This window comes from Thermobia domestica, chromosome 13 (genome assembly GCF_964235325.1).
Source record: "Thermobia domestica chromosome 13, izTheDome1.hap1.1, whole genome shotgun sequence".
Taxonomy (NCBI): Eukaryota; Metazoa; Arthropoda; class Insecta; order Zygentoma; family Lepismatidae; genus Thermobia; species Thermobia domestica.
This window is the reverse complement of record NC_137466.1, coordinates 130,546,907-130,564,474: the sequence shown is the minus strand read 5'-3', so window position 1 is coordinate 130,564,474 and position 17,568 is coordinate 130,546,907. Positions and strand designations below refer to the sequence as shown.

Here is a 17,568-nt window from a genome sequence, read left to right as displayed (position 1 = left end):
TGTCCCTCGTCGATTATATTATCCGAGGGAAAGGAAGGAAGAAAGGATTGGTGAAGGAAAGAAACGGCCTGAGCCTATCGTTTAGGTACCATCCCGTCATTGTGAGTAAGGGAAAACCAGAAAAACCTCACTCAGAATGCTGGCCTGAAAAAGCTTTTACACTTTTCGTCCGAGTGTTCCCACCGGGGATAGAACTCTCGACCACTCGCACCAAAGACTTGAATGTTAGCGGCTACACTACGTGGAGCCACGCGAAAATAGTTATGATTGTGGAGTTATGGTATAAGTAATATCCCAACTCAAACTCTCTTTCCATTCAAATTATGATATAGAAAACTTAGTGCATGTTCCTCGTTATTCCTGGGATCAGCTTTGGATCAAGTTTTTATTTTTGACTACCAATGAGTAACCACATTCAAATGTCCGTATCTTTTAAGTTATGTAGTATAGTTTTAATGTATATGTCTGTCTTTTCAAGGTAGACACTCTCTCCTGTAGACCAAATTCATCAAAATATTTCATCTAAGAGATTTTAAAAGAATTGTAAATATTTATTTATTAGTTTTAACAATAATATTTCAACTGTTATAAAAGTACAATGTTATCAAGCAAACCTAAAAATAATTACACAGTTTGTAAAATTGCTGAATTGCTAAAGTTTATTCAAATAAAGCACACTACAATAATTTTATGATTACAAGAGACAAAAAGAAAATAATGACAATACTTGTTTTGGAAACTTATGAGATAATATTCTTGATTTTATATTTTTTTTATTTTTTTATTTTATTTTTTATTTTATTTTTATTTTTATTTATTTATTTATTTTTATTTATTTTTTTGATGTTACTAATTTGCAGCCACTACAGATTTCATCATATTGCAGATCTTAAAAAAAACATTCGTAGGAATAACGCTCAGCACGAAAAACAGTCTTACTACAATACATCAGCATTCTATTTTAATTGCGACAGAAAAATCATACAATTACAAACATCCCATCAATATAAGTTTTATATATAGTTTGCACACATACAAAACCAACTTTTTTCCTTGAACGTCAGAATTTTCATGTGATATTATTCAAGAGAAGTTGTAATTGTAATTGTACTATATAAAGTGAATCATTTATCTACTCATAAACAATATTGAAAAGATTCAAAACATGAGATTTTTTTTCTGCTAATAGATCTATACCATGTGAAGCCGCTCCAATTCGTTTTAGGCTCAGTATTCTTCCATAGCAATGCCTTCCATAACATTTCCTGTACCATCCACTTTAATACATCCGCTGGGAGACAAACAATGATAGCCAAATGGACAACAATGCTGCAAATCACTGCAGCAAGTAGCCTATAAGCAGAGAAGTTTAGATTATGAGAAAGATTTTAAGAATCAAAGTACTTCATTTCATATATCAACTAAGTGAGACATTTTGTTTTGGTTTGTAACATTGTTATTAACAATGGCACATTTAGTCTTTTATTACCAAGAAAGGTAATTCAGTTACAAAAATGTTCGTTATTCTGGAAATTTTTGATAAAAATATTTTAGGAGAAAAGGGGCTCTTCTTCTTTATGTTATGTTTATTATTGCACTAATTACTTTTAGTTGCGATAAAGAAATACGCTATGAAATAACTCAATTATATATGTTGGTATATTCTGAACTACTTGAAAATAAATACAGAATATTATTGGTGTATTACTGATTATATATAGCGAAGGAAAAAAAGGGCTGTAACATACTGTATGTATCTTGTGAAAATAACCAAAGTCAGCATCAAATCTTAAAGAAGAAAAATATATAGTTACCAATGAGTATCTCAGATATGAATATTTCCGTCAATTCTTCCAGCAACATTTGTTTCAGGTGGGTTCAAAAGACATCAGTTACATGTTTAATTTACAATAGCTGTTTTGTATTGACTTATGAACATTATAATGGAACAGAAAATTTGAATTTTTATTTAAATTCTCGAAAGAAGGGACTTTAAAAGAGAAAATGGATAAAAGAGAAGAAAGATAAAAAAATATTTATATGAAAATAAAGTGAAACACATAGCCTATGCTCTCCTCACCTAGCAGACTTATTGTTTGGAATCGAAAACTTGAGGTTGTTTACCTTGCTCTTCGGTTGTGAATGCAAGTGACAAGACTATTTAACTCATCCATAGGGAGTTAGGACATGTTAGGATAGTTAAAGTTAGGTTAGATTAGGCTACGTGAAAAAATTAAATTTCAATTAAGACTGCCCACTTGAGCTTCGTACACCACCTGAACTTTATATTTGTCACCAATTACCAGAAAACAGGACACATTTTCACAGAAAGTTACATTTATTAATGGAAAACCAAATTAACCAGCTTGGTAGATACTGTTAAGTTTAAACATAGGATGAAGGTTAATGTGTTTCGAATTATAGCTAATATTTAATTTCAACATAATTTATTCAACACAATATATTTGTAATTCGCTGTGAAGCCAATACTCCTATCTCTCCTCAGTTTCCCTCTCAGTTAATTTTGAATGATGTATCACGCGATATGTCATTCCTCTAATTAAACCTCCTGTTTTCCTCATCACACCACTCTTAAAGTGTCAGCAATGTAAATAAAAGCGCAGACAAATAAATTATAATATTACTTACGATTCAAATTTTGAAAATGTTAAAAGAAAACATTTTGCTTGGAATTTAACGTTCCCTTTCAATTATATTCACCTCATATTACCTTGCACTTTTCATATCTATAGATCCCATGGTTGTTTTGTTTAAAACAAAATGTTTAAAACAAATGATTAAAACTTGTTTTAGACAATTCATTTTGTTTAAAACACATTTTGTATACGTTTTAAACATTTTGTTTTAAACACGTGTATTTTTAAGATTTGTATTAAACATATGTTTATTTCTTTATTTATTTTTGTAAAAAGGAATCTGCAAAAGAAAGAAAATTGTCAAAGAGTGCTCCCTACTCAGAAAACTTTTTTCTTCCCATGTGAATTTTGATTTCTCGTGGCTACAGCAGGTTAATATGGTTATCTACAATTTATTTTGTATCTTTTTCCCCTTATTTTTAACGTATATTGTATGGTTTAAATGCTTCTCAGTTAACTTTCGAGCAAGTGTCGTAGTCGAAGGTTGGACTACTTGTAGAACTGATATTAAAAAATAAATAAAATAATTATCATGGAAAAAATTTTTATGTTGTATCCAGAAAACAAACAAAAGGTTATTTGATAAATTGCGGTTCTGAAATTAAAATATCGTAGGCATTCGTTGATATAGTACATGTTGGTTCTCAGTCTCCATACAACTTCGAATTGTTTAACATAAGTTTTACAATAAGAGAAAAAACGTCGTTTGGAGCAAATTTATTAAAGTAACTCAAACTCCATCAGATAAGAAAACGACTATACGAGTTCATTTCAAAACGTATAAGAAAGAAATGGTTGGTTTAGTTCAAAGAATGAAGAATCATTTTGAAAAATGCAATGCTGTGAAGAAACTGGAAACCCAAATAAATGTTAAAAGTGTTGAACCGAAAATTGCTTCTGATGTGATTGAGATGCAATTGGAAACTTAGGATAAGAATTAATTTTGTATCAACAATATCTTTTTCATTATATTGTGAAAATTTTATTTCGTCCCTCTTTCCCATCTCAGTTCTAAATTTTCTTAAAAACTTTACACCTTGGCATAACTTGTATGAAGGGACCAGGCGAGAAAGAACAAGGTATAGCAGTCGCCCGCGTAACTAACCATTAAAGCGTGATACTTATTGTAACATCAGTGCCGAACGTCAATGTCTGGCACAATTTGATCTCAATTTGTTCGTCTGTCTGTATGTATGCACCTCGCTACAGGGTGCAATTTTCAACTTTGTGGTGGACAAACACCGTGCTCGTGGGTTTTCTCGGGGTTCTCCCGTTTCCTCCCACTTTCTTCATTCCACCATTTCACTCATCTCTCATTATCACCGTCTCCTTTAGCCTAATCGGCATAACCGTGGGACGTAAAAAAAAAAGAAAAAGGTGCAATTTTCGGTCTTTTAACATTAAATTTTGAGGGTAGAGGTACGAGACGTCGGAATTTGCTGTATAGATTTTGACTGCGATCAGACGTGAAATTTCAAAATTAGAGGTTCGGATACCACTTTAAAGCAGCAGAATAGTGCTTAGTTGTCATTATTTCATTTTAATAGAAATATTTAGCCTAAAGAGAGTAAAGGAAGTTAATTTTTGGTTAAGAATAGAGTACATTACGAATCCCTGAAGGTAGGTTAACATAACATATATATTAACATATAATAATCCCTGAAACTAGACATATAATTCTCTATTAAAAGTAGTTAAACAGATGTTGAAACGTATTCCATAGTTCAGTTTCTGAAGGAGAAAGGGGAGCATTTATCACAATATTTACGTTTCCAGTTTTGTAATTTTAAACCGACTTGTTCTCTTGTGATTGTAAAATTCTTAGTTTAATCATAAGCAACACAAGAGATTAGCAATTCTTACTCAAATAGCCAATCGTAAGCCCGGAAAGGCAACATAAAGTAAATTGTTTAGACTGTTAAATTTAATACTTACCGATTGAAGTGGACAACAAGAGAATCTGCCTCCTCCGATTGGACAACACGTATTGTAATTAGGACAAGTAGACCGACCACCTGGACACACCACACTGTTTGGTTTTTTCACATATTCCCTTTCATTGTTTGCCTACAAGTAAAATATATTAACACTTGTGTACTACCGAGATATTGCTACAAAGAAATTACCATGAGGTCTTCCAGAATCCCATCTAAATTATGTTCTTTACGCATAACCATCAAACAGACAACTAAATATTTTTAGTGGCATCTTTAGCATACATTGGAAATAGAATGCAAGAAAAAATTTAATTGTAATCTCACTTGTTTAAAAGATATATCATGATAAACACATCTGGGGTCCCAAAAGACCCCACGGTTAAAAATAATGGTTAAAAATAAGTATTACGAATAAAACAAGCATTTTTGAGTACATTCTTTACTTCATGGTCAGGTTGGGAAGCTTCGTGTGATTCCAGTTATAGCTGAGATAGTACAAAGGTAACCAAGAAAATTCCGTCGCTTTTTATGGAGGTCTGTGTTCAATTGGCCCTCAGACCGTGAGTTGAATGCGAATGGAGATAAGGCGAAGGTCAGTTGTTAGTGTACCCAACATACTACTTGGTTGTGGAAGTTCAGTTACAGTGCGAACTTGCGTAAGGACAGAATGAACATGAGACATCCACAGAGTGTCATAAGAGCGTGTATGCTGTAGGAGTTCAAATTAGGGTCAAACGCCGCTGCAGCCGGGCGGAAGACATGCCACGCCTTTTGTGAGGATGTTCTGGCTACACAGACAGTGCAGCGGTGGTTTAGCAAGTTTAAGGACGGTGACGAAACATTCGAAGACGAAAGATGTACCGGAAGAACAACACATGTACAAAATAAAGTTCTTCAGGTAGCAACTGAGGCCACCAATTTGCAGACATGTGAGGAACTGGGACCATAATTCAGTTTGAGTTGAGAAACTATTCGACAGCACCTTCATCAACTCGGGAAGCACCACAATTGGGTCGATGAGTCTCTCAGATTTGACTCCGGGCCAGAAAGCAACGCAAGCAGACACCTGTGTTTCTTTGCAGTCTCCTCTAAGGAAGGAATCATTTTGCACAGGATGTTGATATGTGATGAGAGTGGGTCCTGTACAAAGCTCCACGGTGCCATTATCATTGGTTAGCATTCAATGAACCTGTTTTAAACCAGCCGAAACCAGCACTGCACCACAAGAAAGCCCTCCTGTGTGTTTGGTGGACTGCTCGCGGCATCGTTCTTCGGGAAGTACTACCAGCTGGTCGGAGCATCAATGTAACTGTGTACTGTCAACAGTTGAGCCGTGTTCAAGAAAAACTCAAAACTCTGTCCAGCACTTCTGAATCGCAAAGGGGTCCTCCTGTTACAGAACAACTCTAAGATCACGTGGCTAGGATGACCCAGCACACCATTCTACGCCTTGGATGGGAAACACTATTGCATCCGCAATACTCCCCGGACATTGCACCGTTCGATTATCACTTGTTCCATTCCTTGGACAATCACCTTAGAGGACCCCAGTTCAAAGCCCTAATAGAGGTGCAAAATGCACTTGATATCTATCTTCTTCGCTTGACGGCCCACCAAGTAGTGGAATTCATGGCCTTCCCGAATGTTGACAAAAGGTCGTCGATGCAGATGGGGACAATTTTTGATCTCCCAAGCACGTCTTAGGTTACATTTCGATGTTCGAAGATGGTGAGTGAAAAAGTGCCAAAGTTTCTTGGTGACCTTCTTAGTTTTAAAATTCCATTATTTGATAATTTTGTTGTAATATTTTCGTAACGGTAGAATATCCCTTACAATTACTGAGCAACAAACGCAACATAATGACTATGTAATAAAAAGATAATTTCTTAAACTTAGTTACCTGGGTTTCTAGTTAAAACTTAATTTAAACTTCCAACCAACTGCCTATTACCAGTTTCCATATTATGCATCTGTCATGTGCAATTGTCGTTTTGTTAAGTTGAAGTGATACCAACTCAGAAAGTCGATTTATCATCGCCTGGGAAATGAAAGAACTTTCTGTACATGTGTTGATTTGTCGTATTTGAAATTGTTTTGTGTGTAAGCTGGTACGAAGGGTGTTGAGAATTTTCAGTGCGTGTCAATGGCAGAGTGTCCTCGTTCGATGGATCTAGCTGTGTTATTTCTTCTGTGCTTTTCTTGAATAGAAACTGGCTGTGAAAGGGGCCAGATATTTTCCTCTTGTTGTCATGCCAGTTGCTGTTCTTTGTGCAAGGATAACCTTAAGCTTGTTATTGTATATGTGTGTGTTTGGTTACATATGTTAACGTTTTGTGTTGTTCAGAGTTGAATGTATGCCCGAAATAAGTGGATGAGTATTGGTAGTGTACGTGCAGTTATATATACGATTAATATATTTGCATAACCATTGGCTAATATCCATGTTTGTGTGCCAGCACTGCCTTTTTGTCAACGCTGGATTTCTTATCTCCTGATTATATCAATTGATGTGGGTAACCGAGAAAGTGAAATCACTCAGCGTAAAATTATAATGAATACAAAATTCTTTTTATACATACTGGTAAGTAATTGGTCGTCCTACTCTATTGTCATAGTGCCCGTCTGGCTGCCTGAGATAAATAAGCTACAATCTTCCCTCGGATAGAATGCCGAGATATGACGAGACGAAAATTAATTGTCTATGTACTAACAAACTTACAAAATACTTCCAATCAGAGATTAGCTTCTGTTTCCTCGACAGAAAGAGACCAAAGTACTTACAAGTACTTCTATGTTTTTTTTATTTATTATTGCTATTTCCAATTTTTCTTCTACGTAAATATCCTGGAAATTACATATATCGCCTGAGAACTGTCCAAGTACTTTACGTATGTATTAAGTAAATGTCATACATTGATCAGATACTAATAAATTTACTAAAAGCTTATAAGGAAAATGGAAAAGATTAAATCTAAGTACCTTCATTTACAACCAAAATATAACAATGAAAATATGGGTTAATGGCATGCTATCGATTCTTCCAAAAATATGTACGGATGCGTTTCCTAGGTAGTTTATTTCTCATCAGCAAAATTTGGATTATACAACTAAATACATTAGCTAATTTAATTCACTATCATAAAAATTTGCATCATTATTGCATTGTTGCTTATATTGCCGAACTTTCATCGTCACAAATTTCTGATAGATGGTAAGCAATAACCAATGATGCAACAAGATCTGCAATATTTAGAATATGATGCAATTGATGAATCACTGTGAAATGCACTCCAGTAGAGAAGTATATGTGTATTTTCTCGGGGTTTCCTGTTTTCTCCAACTTTCATCACTGACTCCCTTATCCCGGTTCATAATCGTTATGTGCTAAACTCAAAAAGAATATCAATCAACTGACATAAAGCGGGTGATGATAAAAAGTTATGTTGGCGTTACAGTACTAATTAGAGTAAGTGTACCGAGGATCTTTGAAACGTGAGATCAGAAGCAAATGGGAATCGAACAAGAAACGCCATCGACTTGTGTTGCGAGCTACTCGGGTTGGACTTCGTGTGGAATCGAGTGTGGTTCGGATCCAAATTAAGCTGTAGGTTTTAGTCTCATATAGCCTCGGTGCTAAAAGGAACTTTAAGACTCAATTCAAAAAGCTATTTAGCCAATGGGAGTTCACTAAAGCACAGACCCAAGTTCAACATTTTGAAGTGCTTAGAATATACAACTTGTCTATCTGATAACCAAAAGAATCAATGGAGACTAGAACTGTCGATAACCGCACCTAAGAGGTTTGACTACGCATAATTCAGGTAGGTAGTCTTCCTACAGTAGTGGCTCAAATTCAAAGAAACGCCATCAGAAAACAACCAGCGATTGACCGTGATCTAAACACCTCAACATGCCTAAGTCTCATATGTTTACCAATGAGATTGGGGTTGAGCTACTCGTAGATTAGTCAGCGTAAGCAGTAGATGAAGTTGAAAATAAAATATTTCTTCAGCGTTATGTAATCAATCTTTACAGAAGAAATCTTATTACTGATGAAAAGATTTCTATCATTGAAATCATTCAACTGACAAAACAGCAGGATCTACTTTGCAAGCTCATTAAAAACTAGCAAAATTGCAAAAGAGCATGATTGTGCTTCTATCAGGGATTAATAGGGAGTATACTATTAAGAAAGAAGTACACTAAACTTCATTTGTGTGAAACATGTAGTTAAAATTTCTGCTTAGGTCTTTCAGGAAAGATTTTGGAATTTACAGTCAAAAAAATATCTGGCATATCATTCAAACAGCAAAAGTGGATCCTCCAACAATTTTCTGCACCAGCCCACTAGGCTAAGTTTACACATAAGTGACTTCACTTGAATTGGTCACACTTCGTATTTTCAACAAGTCTGTCTTCCAGAGCACTGAACTTCTGGACCATACGTTGTGTTCTGTACTTGTAACCATGGCTTGCAGCAAGTTAAACAGTAATGGGCGTCCTACACAGTTTTTGCTGCTGATAGTAGCACAATTTCCCGCGACAATCACATGAAATAAGATCATGAGCAGCGTTGACCTAACACCTACGTTACGACCAATGGTTAATGTCTTAAAAATTTATTTGTGTATTACGTGAGTAATTTTATTTTAGTCGCCAATAATAATTAATTCATTAATAAACATGTAAAATTAGTTATGGTATTACTAGGTACACTGAATAATTTAGACAAGATACTATATTGAGTGATTTCAACTAGGTAGGTAGACTCCTCTAGCCCCAATAAGGTATGTTTCTACCCTTGTGACCGAGAGCGTGGTAGATTATCATCAAGTGCTGGATGCGTTGACCACGGAAGCAGCACAGCTAAGGTCTGCTAAGAACAGTATTGGAACTCCAATACGTAAAATATTATAAGTAAAGTTAAAAATTAAAAAAAAAACTAATAAAAAATTTAATTCTTAACTTTCACCATGTTAGCAATTGGTTCACACACTGTATAATGTCAGTATTAAACTGTAACTGAAACTATACAGACATCACAATTGTTCAACAATTTATCAAAGATGTTAAATCATTAATAAACATACCTCACATTGTATTCGCCAATCAGGGGCTGGGGACGAAATTTCGCATTCATACGTCTCGCGTGCAACACTTGTCATTATTAAAATTAAAAAAACTAGTATTTATGCATTCTAGTCTAAAGGAGAAATACTATTTAAATATGTTAGTAGATTAAGGAAAATAGACTTGTTAAACGTTATTTATTTTCAGTTAAGCGTTATTTATTTTCACTTAACATCCGGAACCCATGAGGACTATCCGCTGACTCTTACATCATTTCCTGATACTTATGAGCTGCTCTCTCCGATAAGAGCAAACGATGCACTGTACTTGCAATTTAACTAAAGGAAAACAGTTAATATCTTGACACGCATATTGCGGTTACGTTGCGACATAATTCTATTGCCTACAATACTAATAACAGAATATATTAAACCTACCTCGAGACAGAAACCTTCCTTAGTGCAAGTGCTACCACTTGGACAGCAATGTTGTTTGTCTTCGCAGCAGACAGCATTAGAATGGGGACAGCAGCCATAAGAGTTCTCAGATGTCAGGCAACAAGTGTGTTGATGGGGGCACTGACTCATATCAGGACACTGCTTCTTACCAAGAGCTGCGAGTATAAACAAAATGCAATTTCACGTTCAATTGTTCGTCTAAAAATAAATTCTCACAAACTACTTATATAAAAATATTCAAAAAGTTATACAATTTCGTGTGTATCATCACTCAGTTCCTCAAGAAAGTATGAAGGGGCAAATCTGCAAAACGTACACGTGTTCAATTACGTTCAGATCCAGGGATTGGCGTATCCAGTCATCAACAAGTCTATGTTACATATTTTCGACTTCATTGGCGTCGTGCTAAAGCGATATGATACCTTATCTGCGGTTTCGCCAGTGCAACCTGACACCGCATGTCCATGTCATATAGACGTAATGGGATTTAATTTTGTAACCATTGGCAATGGAAGGTGCTGCTTAAGCTGCTCTGTCAGTTGCTACACAGTTGTACGATGATTTGAAGTGACAATCCACGTTAATGATCGGTGGGACCTGTCACTCAGGGATATCTTCTGACCACTGTTTCTCTGTGCCGATGTATTTTTTTCGTGAACTTTGTAGGCATCATCAGCTTGGATACTGTCACTCGCGACACATCTAACACACTTGCAACTTTCGTCATGCTCGCATCGCATCGCATCACCAACAATTTGCTCTCTTTGGAAATAAATTAAATCACTCATTTTTATACTATCATCATTTTTCCAGTTCACTGCACATTTCCGTTTTATTGCTCCTTACGTAATACAGAATTTTTCTAACATGTTACCACGAACAGCCTAGCATTGTATTTGTCACCTGAAAGTTGCCAACCGGGATATCTCATGTGTTCCAAATACAAGTATTCACATTAAGATTATAAGTATATTAAAATGTTTGACGTGTGTCACTTTCGATGGTAAAAGGATTAAAACTCCAACTTCTAGTTAGTCATACTAGATTTACCATCATTCAGTCAACAATTGGATTTCATGACAAAAAGAAGCCTGAACTCTTGGATGTAGAAAAGTCCTCTACCACACTTTGCACACCCAGTCTACAGGAAAGTTCTCCGTCAACAAGTACCCGAGACGCCAGAAGAGGTAATCCTCAGAAATGAAATGAAATCTTTGAGATTAACGTCCCACGTTTATGCCGGTTAGGCTAAAGGAGACGGTGATGATGAGAAATGAATGAAATGCTGGAATGAAGAAAGTGGAGGAAATGGGAGAACCCCGAGAAAACCCATGAGCACGGTGTTTGTCCACCACAAAGTTCACACAGCGTGAGCTGGGGTCGAACCAGGGACCCCAAACACTGGAGGGAACGCTCTACCACTGAGCCATCGCGCCCTCGAAGTAATAGTCACTGGGATAGATTTCAGTAGAATACAGTTGGTGAGGAAGGATTTCATACTGCAAATACAAGAGAGTCTATAGCACCCTCGACCATCATATGGGCATGCATTGTCGTGCATCACTACTACAACGTGACTGTTGATCATTGTTGAATATTTGTGGCCAAGTTTGTAGCGCATGTTATGGAGTTCGGCACTGTGATGATCCGCAGTGATAATTTCGTCTTGACAAAGGAAGACGTAATGGATCCCCACGATAGATTGCCACACCAGCAACAACACCTTCAGTGGGTAGACGGGTGGTTTATAATCACTCGTGGATTTTGGTTACTAAACAATGACTGTTTTGATTTTTCAATTACCGTAGCAAGTCCAGTTCTCTTCAGAAGTGACAATCTGGTTCAGGAAACTTTTCTTGTTATTTCGTGCAGTCAGAAAACTCCACACTCTCAACGACTATTCTAGTTATTCTGTATCAACATATGTCGTACCCTGAATTTTAACTTTTCCACTATATTGTTTGTGAACAGACGTCAAAAGTATGTGTTCTTTTATGAACAGTTTTCCGAAAGTTTGCTTCTACGATGTTCCTAAGGAGCGCATCAGGACATGTTGGTAACCGTTATCCACGGGACTCATGGAATTCCCAAACCAACGGCGTATGGTACATTCATTCACCACTCCTCACCCAAATGTACATTTGATGTGTTTCGTGTAGATGTCCAATTTCATCGTTGGTTTGAATTTGGCGTCCGTTTTAAGCACTGAAATTATATGGGACTGGACCTACAGTTTAACATGAAATCCAAAACAAATGTAATGCATTCAAAGCGGTTGCTAGATGCCCAAAATGTCCCTGCTTGAACTGTAAAACATTCACTCGCAATTGTGTGTTCTTTATGGTGAATTTTCATCCGACTTTGTTCAACAACACACTGCCTCCTGATCAACTGGGCACTCCAGCTATTGTTCAGAACACGTACAAAGTTTGTGACGTCATACCTATGTCTTTGGTCCACACAGTGGTTGTGTTATAAAGGGTAATTTCCAATCAGACGAAAAATCAGGTATAAATAGTGACAAACATTGAAATAAACATCTACCCATCCTTAAAAATTATCATAAATATTATTAAAAATGAATAAATACTACATAACACTTAAGTTAACACCATGACTATACAACAGAATGAACGTACAAATCATATCAGCAATAGTTGTCAACTTCAAACTATGCGATGTTCAAAGCACAAAGGAATCAAATCCAATTACCGAAATATAACAAAGTTACAGTACGGTGTACTGAAGTATATGAAAAAGGTAACACTATTTTTTACATTATAAGAGTTACAGAATATATTAACAATATCTGAACACGAATCTTCTCATCTCTGATAGGAGCTCCAGGCAGAGATCTTAAAGGTAATATGTCCAAAATAACCAAAAATTGGCGCTGAACGTGATATAAAGAAAAGATGAAACTGTAACTGTACGAACGAAATTAATAACAGATTAGGTTACAGCTGATTAGTTGAAAATTTGAAATATCATAAAAGCAGCGTAAAGTCCTTGAAAATGTCGAATATCACAAAAGAAGTGTAAACTTGTCCGATTTACAAAGGTTTGTAGACATTGCTGCTGCTGTCAAAATCTCTTATGGAAGTTACTAAACTATTACCGTCATTGTCATTTCAGTGCTAACTCAATTATGAATTTTCTCTTTATTATTATTATTATTATTATTATTATTATTATTATTATTATTATTATTATTATTATTATTTAATCGTTTGTAAAAAAAAACAAGAGAAGTTTTCACATCCATTTATACGAAAATGTTTAAGTGAAGAGTAACAAGAAGAACAAATACTTACTAATATTAGTAAAAGTAACTGGCGTAGCTTGTATTTTCGGCTTCATCTCTATAGAATATCCACTTCGGTGAGTGCATCTGCCTCTATCGATGTCACACGTCATTCCTACAATTATGATAGGGTCACCTTTAATCGTATATATTAGCATATCTTTAAGTCTACACAAGAGTACCTCAGAAACATAATCGTTCCTTACCTATGTTATGTCTCACGAATATACTTCAAGGCTAAGTGAGACGGTGATGACGGTAATGAACGAAATGGTGGGTTGCAGAAAATGGGAGGAAACGTGACAACCCCGAGAAAACACCGCACATGGTGTTTGTCTACCAGAAAACCCATTTGGCGAGAGCTAAGATAAAACCAGAAACTCAATGCACCAAAGATAAATGACTGAGCCAAAGCAGTCCCCATTTTAATAAATTATTTAAGCTCTTAGGTGTTCCTCAGAAATTTTTTCTCAATAATTAAACGTATATTTTACTAATCACGTTCAGTAGTCTTACGTTCATTGGACTGAAACTTCCATTGTAAACTGAATTGGTGTATGCAGATATAATATAACCTACTTTCCAAACTATCTCTGACGTACCACTTGTGTAGTTATGTCACACATTTGTATTAAACTTTCAATGTAAGCTTATGAAAGGCTTTCGTACGCTACGACAAAAGTTATAGAACTATTAAAGAGATATTTTCAATACATCACTAAATAATTGTACAATATCACAGTGTGCAACGGAGAAATATTAGAAATATGCCAATCTATAGATCACACTGAGCTGATCAAGAATATATGAGTGTAAATGATCATACGTAATTTTCGAGAAAATTGGCAAAAAAAAAATTTTGTTTTTTGTAAAACTATTAATTCAAACTGTACGGTAACTATACCACATAATAAGATGAAACTTATACTTAAGTATATGCAAATCAAGCTTTTCCATTATTACACTAACAACAGGACAGTGTACAGAGTATGTTTAATTACATGTAGACCAAAATTATAATTAACTTTAAAACTACGTGTATAATTGTTTAACTATAAAATTGTCCAAACATACGACAAATTTGAATCTATATATGCCATTAAGATCAAGCAAATAGCATCATGGAAGATAAATTCTTAAGCATAGTTTCGAGAAAGTCAGGAAAACTGAATTTTTAATGGCATTAGAAAGTATGTTATTCGTTGCCAACATGATAGCTTACACTCTACTGGAATATATTATTTACTTACAACGATATATGTACAACGAGCACAACAAATGATATTGTATAATTTTTGCTATTGGCAACGATGAGAAAAAAAAGAAGAAGAAGAGGAAGAAGAAAAGGAGATAGATGAACAATGACGCCATTATGTACTAATATACTTTCAATTGGTGATGAAAAATACATATAATTTTAAATATATTGATTTAAAATACCATTCTTTGCCTAAGGTATGCTATTTCATATAGTGATTTGTTATAGAATTTAAATATATTAATAATACATAAGCGAACTGGAGTGATAGTTATATCTTAAATGGTGGTCTCGTCCCAGGAATTTTTGGATATAATCTGAAGTTTAGTAAGGTTAGCCAAAATTTTAGACTATATGATATTAAGAAATAAACGAGTTATTAATACCAGTCAAAAGATGGAAACCGTTCAACAAATTGTAGGAGAACAGTCGCATGAATTATCAAACACGAACTTTCAAAATTTTATACTTCAAATGAAACAGTTAATGGAAAGTAAAATGGAAGCTCAGTCAGTAAAATTAGAACAGCTGACGAATAATTTAGAACAGCAAATGATGAGGAAATTCGAACTGGGTAATAGTATACATGAGGACCCCCTGTCTTCCGTGCGCGAGGATACTTCATATTATATATTTATACGTTACCAAATTAAATCACTGCGTTGTCTTCATTATATGTGCTTAACATTCTATTTTTACTTTCTAGAATAAATTTTGTTGATTTCGATTCGAAAAATGTTAAATATTTTTAAATTTATATCATGATGCAGACCAAAATCCTTGTTGCATATAATGTAATGCGCTATAGCATATAAAGTACAAGGGCAAATAGGTACGTTCTTTTTTATTTTCGTATCAGTGGATAAGTAAATGAAAGTGGGTTTGTTACCCCCTTTCTAAGTTCGTAGATACTCAATGAATAATCCCTAAAAGTATGAGCGTCCAGCTTCTTCTGGAACTCAGACGGTCTTACGTATACTATATCCTCGAACTGTTTGAAAATTCACAAACAGCAAAGTTGGAACAGTTGGAAACATCGCATAAAGATCAATTAGAACAGTTTGAGAAATCCCAGGCTCTCAAACTTGAACAATTATCCCAAAGTTTGAAAGATAAATTTGATAGAATTGATGCTCGAATTGACGGTAATACAGCACAAATACATGAATTGCAGAGGGAAGTTTTGGAACTCAAAAATAATAGGAGTGCTAATAAAGAAGATAGCATAAATTTCTTAATCCCAGAAATTGATACGGAAATACAACGTCCAATAATGCATCAAGCAGTACACAGTAGTGAAGTAAATCCTGACATACCACGGTATAGATATGGAGATTGTAATCAATTGGAAAGTCACAGTGATGATACCAGTTCCAATTCTGTAAGTGAGAAGAGTGAAGAAAGAACACATCGGAATTCTGTAAAAGTAAACAGTAGGAAGTTAAAATCTGCTAAACCTAATCATGTAAAATGTCTAAAAGTACCGGTAAAATTTAGTGAGATCAAGTCATTAACTAAATTTAGTGGTCGAGTTGACGACATACCGGCGAGTACTTTTATTGACAAATTTGAATCAGAATGCGAGTTAGTAGGAATCGGTAAGTCTAACTTTCTTAAAATCCTACCTCATGTCTTATTACCCCCTTGCTCTATATGGTTTAATGCAGTTAAGTCAGGCATACGTAATTATAATGATTTTAAGAAAATGTTATTAGCCAATTTCGAGAATGATTTCATACTGGCTAACAGGGATGCCCACATTAGAAGTAAAAAGTATGACCCACGTGTAGATAAGAGTATTGTGGACTTTGTCATTAGCACATATAATGAGTTGAAATTATTGAATCCATATCAACCTGACTCAAGAATAATCGCATCTATTAGAGTTTTGTTGCCTTATAGACTGCAACAAGTTTTGATGACGTCGCAATGTATAGATTTTAATAACCTATTGTTAGTAGTCCAAAACTTTGAAAATCAAAGAGTTACACAATGTTATACAAATAATAATGCACGTAATAATCCTTTACCTATACATAACATAAGTGTTCAACAAAGTAACTGTGGAGGAAATAGAAATTCTAGACTTAATAGTAACGTAAATCAAACTAATAGAAATTCCAGATTTACAGGTAACGTAGACGAACCTAATAAAAGTTCTAGATTTACCGATATTACAAATGAAGTAAATTACAGAAACAATAGGTGTATTTTACCTAACACAACGAATGTAAACAAATTTGGTCATAATTATAACCGTGCAAATGGCAGAAATTTCTATAATCGTAGACAGATAAGAAATGAACCGAATCTTTGTAACAGTTCCACAAGAGAATGTGCGATTCAGTGTGACTTAGTAGAGGTGATGAACAATTCTACTTTAAACTAACGCCAGCTGGTGGTGGATGGGGTGAAACCACGCCAGCAACTCAAATACCAAACCCTAAAATTCTGAGTTCTTCGTTTGATAACAATACTTTAAAATCTTGTATTAAATCTTCTGCAGATAAAGAATATGATACTAGTGATAATATCAATTCCTCTGATTAATTTTATTATATGTAATTTTCGTTATTATTGTAATTATGTTCTTCATTGTCATTTTCATTTCATTTCTATTATTGTTATGATTGTATTGTAATGTTTATTTTGTTTTATGACATGAATGGCGTCTTAAATGTTTGTATTAGATACGCCCGAACAAAAGAACTCTGTTGCATTATACTTTATTTATAATGGCTTCAATAATAACTGTAATTAGATGTTAAGAGAAGAATTTGATTAGGGACCTGATAAAATAACTAAGTTGTGAAATTTCGAATTAGCCCTTTCTTCGACATTAAAATGAAATATAATATAATTATTATAAAATGAAGTATAAAAT

General features: G+C 34.7%; 1 protein-coding gene across 1 annotated transcript in view; it reads right to left on the bottom strand.

Moving 5' to 3' along the window:
- Nucleotides 1-815: 815 nt before the first annotated feature.
- LOC145669285 (progranulin-like) overlaps nucleotides 816-17,568 on the bottom strand; it is a 33,655-nt gene continuing 16,902 nt past the window's right edge. The window contains exons 3-6 of the mRNA XM_081737603.1: nucleotides 13,437-13,541; nucleotides 10,102-10,277; nucleotides 4,593-4,724; nucleotides 816-1,353 (exon numbers count right to left, since the gene is read on the bottom strand). Of these exons, the coding sequence (XP_081593729.1) occupies nucleotides 1,228-1,353; nucleotides 4,593-4,724; nucleotides 10,102-10,277; nucleotides 13,437-13,541 (539 nt within the window). The 3' untranslated portion in view covers nucleotides 816-1,227. The remainder of the gene's footprint in view (nucleotides 1,354-4,592; nucleotides 4,725-10,101; nucleotides 10,278-13,436; nucleotides 13,542-17,568) is intronic.